General features: G+C 47.9%; 1 protein-coding gene across 1 annotated transcript in view; it reads left to right on the top strand.

The window, feature by feature from the left end:
* The first annotated feature begins 14,223 nt into the window (after positions 1-14,223).
* BCL3 (BCL3 transcription coactivator) overlaps positions 14,224-16,108 on the top strand; it is a 35,851-nt gene continuing 33,966 nt past the window's right edge. The window contains 1 exon segment of the mRNA XM_083753856.1: positions 14,224-15,690. Coding sequence (XP_083609982.1) covers positions 15,123-15,690 — 568 coding nt within the window. The 5' untranslated portion in view covers positions 14,224-15,122.

The raw sequence follows: 16,108 nt of genomic DNA on the forward strand, positions 1-16,108 counted from the left end.
AAAGTTGGGCAAGATTGAGAAAGGGAGAGAGAGAGAGAGAGAGAGAGAGAGAGAGGAGAGAACTGGACGTTCTTTCAAAGGAAACTATTTCCCCATAGCGGAAAGTACAAACTGGTCACCTACTCGGCCACTCTTCTGTTCAACACCTAATTTGGCTCTTTTGAGAAAGAAGCCGTTTGTCTCAGGCAGGGCAAAGCTATCAAATCCCCACTTTCCCCCAACAGATATGCAAACCGGATTGCAGCCGCATTTCAAAATGCACCCTTCTCTGAATTTTGCAATGCCATTTTTCATGCCAGGTCGTATGTGCAGAAACCAACTTGCTAGGGTAAAGCGTGCATACAAATGCATACGCTGCTGGAAAAATAACATACAAAAATGCATCATGCTGGGGGGTGGGGAACCGCTTTGCAAAATTGTGTGCATTGGGCAGGAATGCATGCAGAATATTCAGGAAAATTGACACTGCATTCTCATGAGAACTTTTTCCATTACTGAATTGCAAACTGACATGGAAATGTGAAGAACTGGGCTGAAGGTTGAGAAAACAAGAAAGCAGCTTTAACCAAAATGGACAGATTCGATCATCTGTAGGGAGGCAGGGACGGGCACAAAATGTCCATTAAAAAGAGTGTGCATGCCAAGGAAAGACTTCACCTGTTGGGTTGCTGCCTCACAAGCACAGCTATTAAAAGTGCAGGTGCATCCGGTAGAGAGAATCAGCTGAGAATCAGCTTCCATTACTACTACTACTAATAATAATAATAATAATAATAATAATATATTTATATCCCGTCCATCTGGCTGGGTTTCCCCAGCCACTCTGGGCGGCTCCCAAAATAATATTAAAAACACAATAAAACATCAAACATTAAAAACTTCCCTAGCCAGGGCTGCCTTGAGATGTCTTCTAAAAGTCAGATAATTGTTTATTTACTTGACATCTGAAGAGAGGGCATTCCACAGGGTGGGCGCCACCACCAAGAAGGCCCTCTGCCTGGTTCCCTGTAACCTCATTTCTCGCAGGGAGGGAACTGCCAGAAGGCCATTGGAGCTGGACCTCAGTGTTTGGGCTGAAGGATGGGGGTGGAGATGCTCCTTCAGGTATACTGGACTAAGGCCGTATAGGGCTCTGAAGGTCAGAACCAACACTTTGAATTGTGCTTGGAAATGTACTGGGAGCCAATGTAGGTCTTTCAGGATCATAGCTGTCAACTTTTCCCTTTTCTTGCGAGGAATGCTATTCGGAATAAGGGAATTTCCCTTAAAAAGGGGGGGGGAGTTGACAGCTATGTTCAGGACCAGTGTTCTATGGTCCCCAGGCGTTCTATGCGGCTGCATCCGATGGGCTTCCTACTCAGAGCAGGCCTATTGAAATTAACTAGGTTCATTCATTTCAATAGGTCTGCTCTGAGTAAGACTGGCATTGATCCCAACCCATGGCCTCCCCTTTCACCTACAAGCTGGGAAGTAGTTTCGGACAAAGCATAGTGACAGGTCCCAGGCCACCCAGTGCCCTGATCCATGGAGAAATCATGTTTGTCAGCCTGAAGGCCATGGGGGCAACTGGGTCACATGTCCACAGGGGGTGTGGCCAGAGGGAAATGTGGGCGGGGACTCTTTTTTCCCCTCCTTTCAAGTGTGCAAAAGTCAGAGGTTTTCTACACATTTGCCTGCCTCTGCGTTCCGAAGCAAGAGGCATTATTGCAGCCCAAGGACACATTCTGGACTAGAGATGCCCAAATTTATTTGGTCTACTGCCCCCTTTTCAGAAAAATTAATAATACTCAGCACCCCCCTAGAAATCTACCTTCTTTCAGTGAACAAACAGAAAGATGCAGTGACAAATCTTCATTCTTTTATGCATCTGTATTTCTGCCTACAAAGGGACGCGGGTGGCGCTGTGGTCTAAACCACAGAGCCTAGGGCTTGCTGATAAGAAGGTCAGCGGTTCGAATCCCCGCGACGGGGTGAGCTCCCGTTGCTTGGTCCCTCTTCCTGCCAACCTAGCAGTTCGAAAGCACGTCAAAGTGCAAGTAGATAAATAGGTACCACTCCTGCAGGTAGGTAAACGGCGTTTCCATGCGCTGCTCTGTTTCACCAGACCTGGTCACATGACCTGGAAGCTGTACACCGGCTCCCTCGGCCAATAAAGCGAGATGAGCACTGCAACCCTAGAGTCTTCCGCGACTGGACCTAATGGTCAGTGGTCCCTTTACCTTTATCTTTACCTTTATTTCTGCCTACAACATAATAAAGAAAGGCGTTGTTCTAAATAAGGGCACCTTGAAGCTTGACGTTTCAAAATTATCTGTTGAACTCAACCGCAGTAACATCTGCGTTGCACACAGAAAATTAAGATAGCTGATCAGTTCCAACTTGCGTTTTGTGGGTTTATTTGGAAAATAAAGACATCACAACTTTATGTCACATGGGGAAGCACCATTACACAACAGATGAAACATGTACAAACGGTTTTGCAAAATTCTCTTTGCTTCCTTATTTTTATTCAATGCCTCCCCCCACCCCCAATTGCGCCTGAAGCTCCTACCGCCCCCACCCCTGGATAATTCCAGTCCCCCACCCAGGAGGTGATATCTGTGATATCACCCACTTTGGGATAAGATTGTCCTAGTCAATCAAAAGACCCCAAGACAGGCTGGTGAAAGTCCTGAGAGCCAGACAGAGAAGGCCTGGATCCATGATCCCTCAGCCTGCTCTAATTCAACCTGTCTCTAAGTCTACAGCTGCTTCCCCAAGACAAATTTTAGACTGTGTGTTGCCTGAGGTGGAGACCTGCCCTTTCATAGGTCACATCCACACCAGGTATTTAAAGAACATGGCTCACCCCCCAAAAAAAACCCCATGGGAACTGTAGTTTGCTGGGTTGTAGCCCTGTGGCGAGTAAACTAGAGTTCCCAGGATGCCTTGGGAGAAGCCAGTTGCTTTAAATGCATGATGTCACCACACACAAAGACAGTGATAGTATTTGAATCCTGGTTCCTTGTATTTTAACTATGGGTAAATTTTATTTTTAAACAGTGTGCGTCTTTTCACTTTTTTCAAAAGCTAACGTTAATCTGGTGCTTTCCATACGATCACAGCACTCCCCCAGTAAATTTCAAGATTTTATTTATACATTTTTCATAATTGCAGTTTCACATTTCATTGAACGCAACCCCACCATCATTGACTTCCCTTCCCCCGTTCCATGGTTCTATTTATTTATCCAGTAAAACTGCATGTTCTAATTTCCTCTTTTTCAAGTTTCTCTTCCCCCCTATAACTTTAATACTTTAAACTGCTGAATTTACGCTAATATTGACGATTATTTAATCTTATTTGCATAATTCTTCAGATACTCTGCAAACACTTCCCACTCTATCTTAAACACTCCATCTTCCGGATTCCTTATTCTGTTATTTTAAATTTGCCAATTCTACATATTCCATTAATTTCACCTGTCACTCCTCCTTTCTTATTCTCTCTTTCCATTTCTGAACATATACCATTCAGGCAGCTGTAACTGTAGAGAAAAACCAAGTTATTTTGATCTGTGGAGACTTCCATTCCTAATATTCCTAATAAGAAGGTTTCTGGTCTTTTTTATAAACACTTTCTTAAACATTTTTTCCTCTCATTATATATCATCTTCCAGAATTCCTTCACATTTTCACATGTCCACCACATATGATAAAAATTACCCTCCATTTCTTGACATTTCCAGCAAATACCCAGCTCTGACTTACACATTTCTTTTCTAATTTCCCCGGTAAATTTCAGGGAAAGCACTTCAGTTACTTTACCCTGAGAGTGTCCCGGAGATTTTGTAATATCTGTTTTACTTTTGACTGTACAGGAAGAGCATGCTTCAACCAAACTCTTTTAAGATTACCTGGGGAGAAACCCTGGTAGTTTTCACAGCCATTGCTTAAATCAGCCACTAGGTGTCTCCATAGCTATCTCCAATCAAAACGTAGGCATAGAAGGGTTGCCACATTCCTTTCCTAGCCATTGCTTCTCTGCCTTTAACAGCAGCCAGGTAACCAAAACGATCAAGAGTCTAGACTCTGGAGCAACTCCCCTGTTGCAAGACAACAATTCAAAATGTGTGTGCTTTACATTTGTGGGCATCTCTTGATTCTGTGGTAGACATCAGATACGAGGTGCCAAGAAAACCCATTGAAAATCATAGAAATGTAGACTTGGAAGGGGGACCCTAAAGATCCTCTAGTCTAAGCCCCTGCAATGCAGCAATATGCAGCTATCCCAGGCGGGGATCGAACCTGCAGCCTTTTAAAAAATCTATTTATACTTTTCAAGTTTATACAGTTCATTAGTTTTACAATCAATTTAACATTTCGAAGTGTGACTTCCTTCCCCCTCTTCCTGCAGTTCCTTAAATTGATTTTTTAAATATCTTCTGCATATGCAGATTCATTTAATTATCTATTTTAAATATAAGCTCTTATGAAACGGCAGATTATTACAATAATCCTGCCAATGTTTTCATCTGCTTGCAATTTGTCTGTAAATATTCAACAAACCATTTCCATTCTTTCCGAAAGAGTTTGTTAGCTTGATTTCTTATTCTTCCGGTAAGTTCCGCCATTTCTTCATATTCCATGAGTTTTTGTGTCCATTCTTCCTTTGCTGCGACTTCTGCTTCTTTCCACTTTGGGGCAAGTAGCATTCTTGCTGCTGCAGTAGCATACATAAATTAATTTCCATAAAATTTAGGTACCGGTAGTTCTGTCCCTATAATTCCCAAAAGAAAAACTTCTGGTTTATGAACCTGCAGCCTTGGCGCTATCAACAAACACACTCTAGACAACTGAGCTATCAAGGCTAAGACCTGTTTCACTTAGATATTAACTACACTGACTTTCCACCTGTTTCTCTGAGTTCTTCATTTAACCCTGTGAGGGAGGTGTACATCAATTTCTTTTTCAAAAAATAATTTTTATTAAGTTTTACAATTTTATAATCTTCACAATCAACGTTATCTCAAAAAAGAAAAGAAATATAAATCCCCCATGACTTCCTTCAACTTCCTCTTCTGTTTTTTTTTAATATTTACTTCCCCTGCTTGTTTTATTCCACCTTAATATTGCAAACGTTAACTTAAATACTGCTATATTCTTAACATTTTTATACCATGCTTATTTTCAAAATTCCTCTTACACTTTGTTTTCCAATTTTTACATCTTGATTTCTATATTTGTTTTGTTGATTGCAAGTGTTTATTACAATGTTTCTGTAAATACAACATAAATGGTTCCCAGTCTTTTTTCTGAAGTCTCTGTTGTCCTTGTTGTTAAGTTGTGGGCGAACATATCAGACGACACAGCGATTCTTCCAAAGCAGCTCTTTATTTGTAAGCTGGAACAGAACTGGACTGAGGAGCTCAGTCAGCCTGCTTATATAGAGCTCCACTAGAATGCAACAGTAACCATTTTCTGTAACTAGCCAATCACTGAACGTCACTTTCGATCCTTCATTTGCATACAAACTATCCAATCACTGAACGTCACTTTCAATCCTTCATTTGCATAACTATCTACAGTATCCCCCTGCTGGCCCAGGGTGAGAACTTCAGTACATAACACTTGTCTCTGAAATTTTCCAGTTAACTTGGCCATTTCAGCATATTCCATCAGTTTTTCTTGCCATTCTTCTTTAGCTGGTATCTTATTGTCTTTCCACTTTGGGGCTAGTAATATCCTAGCTGCTGTTGTCACATACAAAAATAATTTCTTCTGCTCTTTTGGCAAGTCTTGACCTGTAGTGCCAGGAGGAGTCCATTAATTTCAATGGGTTGTCTCTGAGTAGGTCTGATATTGGATGCAGCCGGAACACACCGGTGTGATGATAGCTATAACTTACCAGTGTATCTGCAGAGAATTACAGAAGCACATCAAACTCCCTGGAAAATAACTGCGCAGGATTCTGCAGCCTTTAGTCAAGTCAGCCACCAGGTGTCAGCCTAGCTATCGCCAAGCCAAGCTCCTTGGCTGAAGAAAGGGGTTGCCAACTTTGTTTCCTAGTCTTTGCTCCTGTGCCTTAAGCAGCAGCCTGACACACAGCAATTTAGCGTGTGACACAAAGGGATGGAATGGTGAGGAAAACTTGGTTTATCCAGGTGAAACTCTTGTTAAAGGCCGGAGAGCAGGCCCGGTTTTAATAAGTGGCAGTCCTAAATTAGTCTAGACATGTTCCAGTCAAAAGCTTCTTTTATGTTGTATTAGGTCAGGGGTTCTCAAAGGGTGTGGAAGGCCAACTGGTGTGCCAGGAGAGGATGGTAATTGTGGCGGGGAGATTCGAGGACAATCAAAGAAACATTTAAACATTTCAGAAAGTTTGCTTGTCTCAAACTAAAGGTAAAGGTAAAGGACTCCTGGACAGTTGTTATTGTTGTTTAGTCGTGTCCGACTCTTCGTGACCCCATGGACCAGAGCACGCCAGGCACTCCTGTCTTCCACTGCCTCCCGCAGTTTGGTCAAACTCATGTTAGTAGCTTCGAGAACACTGTCCAACCATCTCGTCCTCTGTCGTCCCCTTCTCCTTGTGCCCTCCATCTTTCCCAGCATCAGGGTCTTTTCCAGGGATTCTTCTCTTCTCATGAGGTGGCCAAAGTATTGGAGCCTCAGCTACTTTGACAGTTACGTCCAGACGAAGCAGCTACAGTGGTACCTTGGGTTACAAATGCTTCAGGTTACAGACTCGGCTAACCCAGAAATAGTACCTCGGGTTAAGAACTTTGCTTCAGGATGAGAACACAAATCGTATAGTGGCAGTGTGGCGGTAGAGGGAGGCCCCATTAGCTAAAGTGGTACCTCAGGTTAAGAACAGTTTCAGGTTAAGAACGGACCTCCAGAACGAATTAAGTTCTTAACCCAAGGTACCACTGTATGGGGCTGTGGCGCTCATCTTGCTTTCAGGCTGAGGGTGTCGGCGTTTGTCTGCAGACAGCCTTCCATGTCATGTGGCCGGCAGGACTAAACCACTTCTGGTGCAACAGGACACTGTGATGGAAACCGGAGCGCACAGAAACGCTGTTTACCTTCTCGCCAGAGCGGTACCTATTTATCTACTTGCACTGGTGTGCTTTCGAATTGCTGGGTTGGCAGGAGCTGGGACCGAGCAACAGGAGCTCACCCCGTCTCAGGGATTTGAACCGCCGACCTTCTGATCGGCAAGCCCAAGAGGCTCAGTGGTTTAGACCCATGTCCCTACCTTGTCTCAAACGAGACTTAATATAGATGAGATTGCCCAGCAAAAGCAAGCTCACACCTCTCACTGAGTTTGTATATATACTTACGGTACATATGTAAGAGGCTCGTTTATAATTATATTTTGGGAATGATTCATGTTCTTAGGTAGCTGCATTGTTTTATGCTTTCTGGGTGTCCCACGATCATATTACAAAGTACTTGTGTTCTATGCTGTAAATCAAGCACTGCTAGGAGTGGTTTCGTTTTCCAACGTATTTCTTATAAATAAAAAATTGTGTGTAGCATGAGAAATTTCTAATTCGGAAAAGTGTGGCCTGGAAGAAAAAAGTTTTGAGAACTTGATTATCTCCATGACATGTAAAGCTTTTTCACCTGATGCATTCCAACATCAAGCTGTGCTTAAAGGCACAGGAGCAACCAAGAGCTGTTTTTAACCCATCAGGTGGCATTCCAATGCTAGCATCTAGCCTGGACCGCATCCTTGCTACTGTTTATCTTAAATATCATAATTGTGGGGGGGGGGGGATAGTAGTAGTAGTAGTAGTAGTAGTAGTAGTAGCAGTAGTACTAATAGTACAGTGGTACCTTGGGTTAAGTGCATAATACGTTCTGGAGGTCTGTTCTTAATCTGAAACTGTTCTTAACCTGAAGCACCACTATAGCTAAGGAGGCCTCCTGCTGCCGCTGCACCGCCGCAGCACGATTTCTGTTCTCATCCTGAAGCAAAGTTCTTAACCCGAGGTACTATTTCTGGGTTAGCGGAGTCTGTAACCTGAGGTACCAGTGTAATGAGAATAATACTAATAAATCTGTTTACACCCCACAATTCCCCCCCCCCCCCGATTCTTCTCAAGGCAGCTTACAGATAAAAACAAGTATCACTGAAAACAAAGAAAAACAAATCATTAAAAAAACTATATATATATACAGTGGTGCCCCGCAAGACGAATGCCTCGCAAGGCGAAAAACTCGCTAGACGAAAGAGTTTTCCGGTTTTTGAGTCGTTCCGCAAGACGAATTTCCCTATGAGTTCTTGCAAGTTTTTCCCCCTTTTTTTTAAAGCCGCTAAGCCGCTAATAGCCGTGCTTCGCAAGACGAAAAAACCGCAAGACGAAGAGACTCGCAGAACGGATTAATTTCGTCTTGCGAGGCACCACTGTATATATATATATATAATCTTTTTAAAAAAATTGCTGTGTCTGTAAAATTCTAAAGGCTTAACAAGAATTAATTAAGTAATTGAACCAGAAAGGAATTATCTCCTGTCTTTTTTTGAGAGGGAGAGAGAGAGAGAGAGAGAGAGAGAGAGAGAGAGAGAGAGAGCTGTATCTGCAACTAATTCCCTTTGGAGCAGCTGAACTGGAACCAATTCCTTATGAAAATGAACTTCCCAAACACGGCTTTAATATTTCTTAAGGGAGGCGCTTCTCCAACACGTTGCTTCCTGGCAGGGCCTTGACATTGTGGAACGGGACTTTCCAAAAGTCTGGCTTCTGGGAAACCTGCCTTTGGGTTTAGGGCAGTCCCGAGGCGGGGGAACAATTGCAGGAACTGCACCCCCCTCCTCCTTTATTTGGGCTTGTGGCAGAAGGAAAAACTCTCCACTTTGCCAGTTTTGCTCAATGCAAAGAGCCCTCTAAGCTCCTCCCCTTTCACGTGTGACTTCACTCACCCTCACACTGTTCACTATTTTAGTATTCGCATGGGTCCAAGTCGTGGGAATGCCTAGCTGAACACCCAAGGCTCCCAGACATTTCATAGCTGTGTGGAAGAGGGAACGCCAGGAAGAGGAGGAGGAGGAGGAGGAGGAGGAGGAAGAGGGGAGAAATGCCATGCAAAGGTAGATTAAAGATAAACGCACACCCCTTCCTTCTCGGCATTACAGACCCCCTGGGTTTGTTTCTGGAAGGCTGGAATATTCAGGACAAATTAAAGAAAGTTTTTCTTCAAGGAGCACAGGGTTAAGCTGTGGAATTATATTTATTAATTTATTGCCCGCCCATCTGACTGGGTTTCCCCAGCCACTCTGGGCGGCTCCCAAAATAATAATAATAATAATAATAATAATAATAATAATAATAATAATAATAATGGACACAGGTGGCGCTGTGGGTTAAACCACAGAGCTGAGGACTTGCCGATCAGAAGGTCAGCGGTTCGAATCCCCGCGACGGGGTGAGCTCCCGTTGCTCGGTCCCTGCTCCTGTCAACCTAGCAGTTCAAAAGCACATCAAAGTGCAAATAGATAAATGGGCACCACTCCGGCAGGAAGGTAAACGGCGTTTCCATGCGCTGCTCTGGTTCGCCAGAAGCGGCTTAGTCCTGCTGGCCACATGACATGGAAGCTGTACGCCGGCTCCATCGGCCAGTAAAGCGAGATGAGTAGCACAACCCCAGAGTTGGCCACAACTGGACCTAATGGTCATAGGTCCCTTTGCCTTTTTACCTCGGGTTAAGAACTTAATTCGTTCTGGAGGTCCGTTCTTAACCTGAAACTGTTCTTAACCTGAGGTACCACTTCAGCTAATGGGGCCTCCCGCTGCCGCCGTGCAATTTCTGTTCTCATCCTGAAGCCAGTGGCGTAGCGTGGGGGGTGCAGGGGGTGGCCGCACCGGGCGCAGCATCTGGGGGTTAGGGTTAGGGGGCGCAAATCCACGGGTTTGGGGGTGCAAATTACTTGCCTTGCCCCAGGTGCTGACAACCCACGCTACGCCACTGCCTGAAGCGAAGTTCTTAACCCGAGGTAATATTTCTGGGTTAGCGGAGTCTGTAACCTGAAGTGTCTGTAACCTGAAGCATCTGTAACCCATGGTACCACTGTAATAATAATAAGTGATAAAACATCAAACATTAAAAACTTCCCTAAACAGGGCTGCCTTCAGATGTCTTCTAAAAGTCAGGTAGTTGTTTACTTCCTTGACATCTGATGGGAGGGCGTTTCACGGGGCAGCCGCCACCCTCTGCCTAGTTCCCTGTAACCTCATTTCTCGCAGTGAGGGAACCACCAGAAGGCCCTCAGCACTGGATCTCAGTGTCTGGGCAGAACGATGGGGGTGGAGACGCTCCTTCAGATATACTGGGCTGAGGCCATTTAGGGCTTTAAAGCTCAGCACCAACACTTTGAATTGTGCTTGGAAATGTACTGGGAGCCAATATAGGTCTTTCAGGACCGGTGTTATATGGTCTTGGTGGCCACTCCCAGTCACCAGTCTGGCTGCCGCATTCTGGATTGGCTGTAGTGATGACCAATAACCTAGATGGCTTTAAAAGAAGGTTGGACAAATTCACGGAGGGCTATCAATGGCTACTAGCCAGGCTGGCTATGGAGGCAGAAAAGCTTCTGAACTGCAGCTGTTGGAAACCACAAGAGGGGAGAGGAATCTTGAGCTTGGCTTCCCCAGAAACATCTGTTGACCACTGTGAGAACCTGAGGATCAAACTATTTCTGACGCTTTTCACGACCTCCTTAATTCTTGCATGGCTGGGTTGCTTGAAAACAAATGCTGGGCGTGTGATGGAGAGTGAACTGAACTGGGGCAACAGCACAGGTGTGGGAGGGACTTTAGCCTTTTGCCATAATAATAATAATAATAATAATAATAATAATAATATAAAAAATGAAAAAAATATTTATACCCCGCCCTCCCCAGCCAGAGTCGGGCTCAGGGTGGCTAGCACCAATAAAATCAAAGTTAAAACATAATAGGAAAAAAAGAGAAGAGGGGAACCAATTTCAAATACAGGTTAAAATGCAATTTAAAATGCAGCCTCATCTGCTACAGACCTGATCTGGTTCAGACCCCATACAGACACCTGCTATTTTTTTAAAAAAAAAATAACCACCACAAAAGAGTTGCAAGCCATCCACGGGTCCTGGGGTGAAGGGAAAATAATAAATTGAAATGATTATGATAATACATGGTTGTGGGCAGCGAGGGGATCTTTCCCAGTCTAGCCCTCTGATCCTTTTAACTTGTGGCACCAGAGACTGTAAGCATGTAATCTTGGGATGGCTGTCACCCATCCAGTCATGTCTCATGAGCTGAGAACATGTACTGTATCCCCAGTGACTGAGCAGTAGGACACCTGCACTGAATGCAGAATGTCCCAGGTTCAGGGCACACAGATATCAAGAAGAAGAAGAAGAAGAAGAAGAAGAAGAAGAAGAAGAAGAAGAAGAAGAAGAAGCAGCAGCAGCAGCAGCAGCGGCCTTGTCATTGCTCCTGTCAGTCCACTAGCACCAATTCAGCGAGGAGTCTGCCCGCTGTGTCTCTGCACGATTCACTGTTCTGGCCTTGTTTCCTCCCAATCAGCTGCAGACTGGTGTGAGTCGCTGTGCTCTGCTTCCAAGCCAGAGCCACGCTTGGAAAAGCAATTCACAGGGAAGCACAGGCAGGCGAGGGCGAGGCAATCAGATTTCCTCACCCTAAAAAAAAGAGAAAAAGAAAGCTTATCAGAGCAGGCCTTCCTTCCTCATTGGCGTGGGCAAAGAGTGCTTCATGTACGGTAAGAAGCACGGTCCCCACCCACGTGATGGGGAGAGCCCTCGTTTGCCCTTCCTCCTCCAGTTCACCTCCTTGGCAGAACTTTAGATGTTCGCTCAGAGAGCACTTGGCTCTGAAGGTGGCAGGTTAACCCCTTCGCCTCCGAGGTGGCTGCCTCTCCTCCCTCGGCCAGCAGGGGACTCCGTTTCCCTAGCCGCCAGCGACCTCGCCTGCCCTTTGGACCAATTCTGGGGGAATCCCGTTCAGTTTTCCCCTCCCTTCCCCAACCGCGAATGACTCGTCTTTTGCGCAGCCGTTCCGTGCAGCTCCGGAGCGCCGCTGCGCCCTCTGCGTCCTCTGGGAGAACAACAGGATCGCCCCGCATCCTCCTTTCCAGCTAACTTCGTGCTTCTTCCTGCCAACCCACGCGACGCGGTGCCTCTCCTGCTTCAGCCTGCAGGAAAAGGCCAGGTTGCCACCCAATTTTTCCCCTGGCGAAGCGTCTTTTCTCTCTCCCTTCCACCCCACACCAAAGGAAGCGGCGCGCCTGCGAGATCTCCGCGTTGCAGGCTGATATGAAAGGAAAAGGAGCAGCAGGGCTGCAGGCTGCCACCTTTTCTCCTTGCTCCTGCTCCTGTGCATTTAACAGCAGCCTGCAGCGCAGAGATCTGGCAGGCGAAGCTTTTCCTCGCGTGGAGAAAGACGCTCGATCTGGTAGATTTCTCCATGCCAGGCAGAAATCCAGCCCACGAACAGTGATAAAGATGGTGACAACCTCGCATCGGAGTTATCAAGAGAGCAACGTTGTGCCACCGAAGTTAAAAAGCCAATGCTCGTGTGAAGCGGTTTATATGCTTTGTGGGGAAAAAAATTATTATTTTAATCGAGGTACAACTTACAGGCAGGTAGAATTTTAACAGGTGCAGCGTGCCCTATTATCACTATATGCTGAGGAGAACGCTGTTAATCTGCCAGATTTGGGGAAGGGGGCAGAACTTGAGTTAGTTATGCACAGTTATGCCCCCCTACGCCCAATAATAACATATTGTGGGGGCACAAGTAAGCCCTGCCCTGCATAATCGAACACATGACGTGGTGCACAGACCCCATTTGAATGGCAATGGCCATCAAAGGGGGGGGGTATTTTATTGCTGTATTGTATTTAATACTCGATTGGGAGCCGCCCAGAGTGGCTGGGGAAACTCAGCCAGGTGGGCAGGGTATAAATAAATAAATTATTAAAATTATTATTATTACTATTATTATTATTATTAGGGAAGCCGAAGACCCCCAAGGAGTTGGCTCCTAAAAAGGTAAAGGTAAAAGGACCCCTGACCATTAGGTCCAGTCGTGACCAACTCTGGGGTTGCGTGCTCATCTCGCTTTATTGGCCAAGGGAGCCAGCGTTGAGCTTCCAGGTCATGTGGCCAGCATGACTAAGCCACTTCTGGCGAAACCAGAGCAACGCACGGAAACGCCCTTTACCTTCCTGCCGGAGGGGTAAAAGGTAAAGGTAAAGGTACCCCTGCCCGTAAGGGCTAGTCTTGCCAGACTCTGGGGTTGTGCGCCCATCTCACTCAAGAGGCCAGGGGCCAGCGCTGTCCGGAGACACTTCCGGGTCACGTGGCCAGCGTGACATCGCTGCTCTGGCGAGCCAGAGCCGCACACGGAAACGCGGTTTACCTTCCCGCTGGTAAGCGGTCCCTATTTATCTACTTGCACCCGGAGGTGCTTTCGAACTATTTATCTACTTGCACTTTGACGTACTTTTGAACTGCTAGGTGGGCAGGAGTAGGGACCGAGCAAGGAGAGCTCACCCGTCACGGGGATTTAAACCGCTGACCTTCTGATCAGCAAGTCCTAGGCTCTGTGGTTTAACCCACAGCGCCACCCGCGTCCCTATAGTTGGCTCCTATGTAACATAGTTACATATATAACTATATGGACATTGTTGTACATAAGTACATATATGTACATATATATGTAAGTGTATGTACATAGTTGGCTTCTATGCAACGCTTAATGCGAAAATGGGCTAATAAGCGATTTACAAAAATCTAAAAACCACAAACATTAAAATGTGTGACTTCACGGCGGTGGGGAGACGCAAACAACGGCTACGAGCCACGAGCCCTGCCTGCATGACCGGAAGCAGGAACGTTTCTGAGTACCCGTTGCTGGAGAGCGCAGGAGGGAGAAGGCTCTTGCGCCCGGGTCCCGCTTGCGGGCATATCACGGGCATCTGACTGGCCCTACAGGATGCTGGACCAGATGGGGCACTGGCCTGATGGTCCATCAGGGTTCTTATGACTGCAGGACCAGTAATTCCAGAACCGAACCTATCCTCAAGTAAAAACCACTGAGCCGCGCAGCCTCATTCATCGCTGGGCGTCTTTCTCTCATTCCCCTGGCCTCTTCCCGAGGAAAGAGTTAAGCGCCCCGTCGCCTCCTAGCCCTGGCGAGGGGCGGTCGCACTCCTTGCCCTACCCCTCTGGGGCGTTCCCGGCTGGGAGGGGAGAAGTCCGGGAAAAGGGCCGCAAAAGCGAAGCGAAGCGCCTCCCCGCCCCCCGATCCCGCTCGCCTCTCCGCCTGGGGAGCTGGCAATGCGCCCTGGGCGCACCTGGCCTCTTTGGCAATGCGCCCCGGGCGCATGGCGCGCAGGGCTCCCCTGGCCGTTGTGCGCCTGCCGGGGGAAGGAGTTTCGAGAGCGGGCAGGCGGCCAAGAAGAGGAGGAGCTGTAGGCGGAACTCCCCCGGGGAGGGGAGGCCGGTAAGAGGCGTCTGTGAAAGTCCCTAGTATTCAGCTGAGCCGACGGGGAAGTCCCGGCTTCCTCTACCGCCGAGGGTGGGCGAAGCAGCGGGTGTCACCGCCGCTCCTCGGGATTCACTCGTGGGCGCCCGCGGGGCACTGAGGGCACTGCCATTGCCACCCGGACCGTCGGGTTTGGGCGGCGGGGGAGCACTTCCAGCCAGGAAAAAGAAAAACAAGAGAAGAGAATTGGCAAGGGACGGAGCGCTGAGACGGGGCGCGGCTTGGCTGGTGACTCCTTTCCCCGGAATCCAGAAAGCGGACGAGGAAGGTGCGGGTGAGGTTGTGACCTTCCTGCACCCCCCACCCCCCCCCCTCGGCTCTCTCCCTGCTGCTCTCGGAAAGGACTGCCTGCCGGAGCATGACACCTCACCCACTGCCCACACCCTGCGAGCAAAGCGCTCAGGTGTGATCACATGGCGCGTCGGTGGAGGTAACCGGGCCATCCATTCTTCCGAGCCTATGGAAAGGGATTTGCAGCGTCCGTCGGAGGGCGCTTGGAAAGCGGCCGGCGTCGGAAACTGAGAGCCTCCCCCAAGCTGCCTTGGGTGAGCGGGTTCCCTGGGGGCTTTTGGTTTGCGAACATGAGCAGGTGATGGTGACTTTCCGACTGCCAACTCAGCAGCACCCGGGAAAGCTGACCAGGTGGACGCCTCGCGCTCCACCAGCCCTTGACCCAGCTCTGGAGCCGAAAGCGAACCCTGCCCGGGAGTCCCTGCCCGGCGACGGCAAGGAGGATTCGGCAAACATGGCCGGGGAGCTACCTGTGGACTTGAGCACCTGGCGGAAAGGGGGCAGCCAAGGCAGATGCGTCGCCCCCGACAGAGAGGTTTCTTTGGACGCCTCCGGGAGGCAGTTGCCTACTTCCCGGGAGCCCGAGGAAGCCCCGAGTGCCGTCTGCCAGCCCGGCCCCATCCTTCCAGGAATGCGGAGCACGGCTTCTCCCCAGGCGGGGCTGGAGGGGGAGAAGAAGGCCAAGACGTGCTTGCCCTTGCGGAAACGCCCGTATGTTGTGCCAGGGGCAGATGGGGACGCCCAGGGGCCCCTGGCTGGCAAAGTCCCCAAGACGGAGAGCAGCGAGCTGTGGGGCTCCCCCTTCAATAGTTACCACTCTCCGTATATCTCTGTCAGCTACCCAAGATTCCCAGCTGCGTATTACTCAGGTAAAGAGAAGGGTCCCTCTCTGGAATGCTCTATCCCTGCTCAATCTCCTTCCGCCAGCAGCTGATTTTTCTACCTCTCCATCCTTGGGGTTTTTTTTTTTGCAGCCAACGTCCTTCCCAATCACTTGGCACCCATCCACTTGCCTTTCCGAGAGTGGCTCACCTGCCTGCTCTAGATCTCGATGGACCACACACCCCATCATCTCCAGATTGTGTTGGCCAGGACTGGTGGGAGATGGAGCCCCACAACATTTGAGGGCCACAGGTGACCCACTCCTGGTTTGCACCGTCCCTTTTGCGATACAAGGGCCCCCCTTGGTAATTGAGGTGATGGAAGGGCTTTGGACTCACCCAAAACGTTTTTGTTTTTTTAAAAAAACACCCTTTCCCAGCTGTAGGGGTCAAGAAGAGGAAGGCC

This window comes from Podarcis gaigeae, assembly GCF_964106915.1.
Source record: "Podarcis gaigeae genome assembly, chromosome: 8".
NCBI lineage: Eukaryota > Metazoa > Chordata > Lepidosauria > Squamata > Lacertidae > Podarcis > Podarcis gaigeae.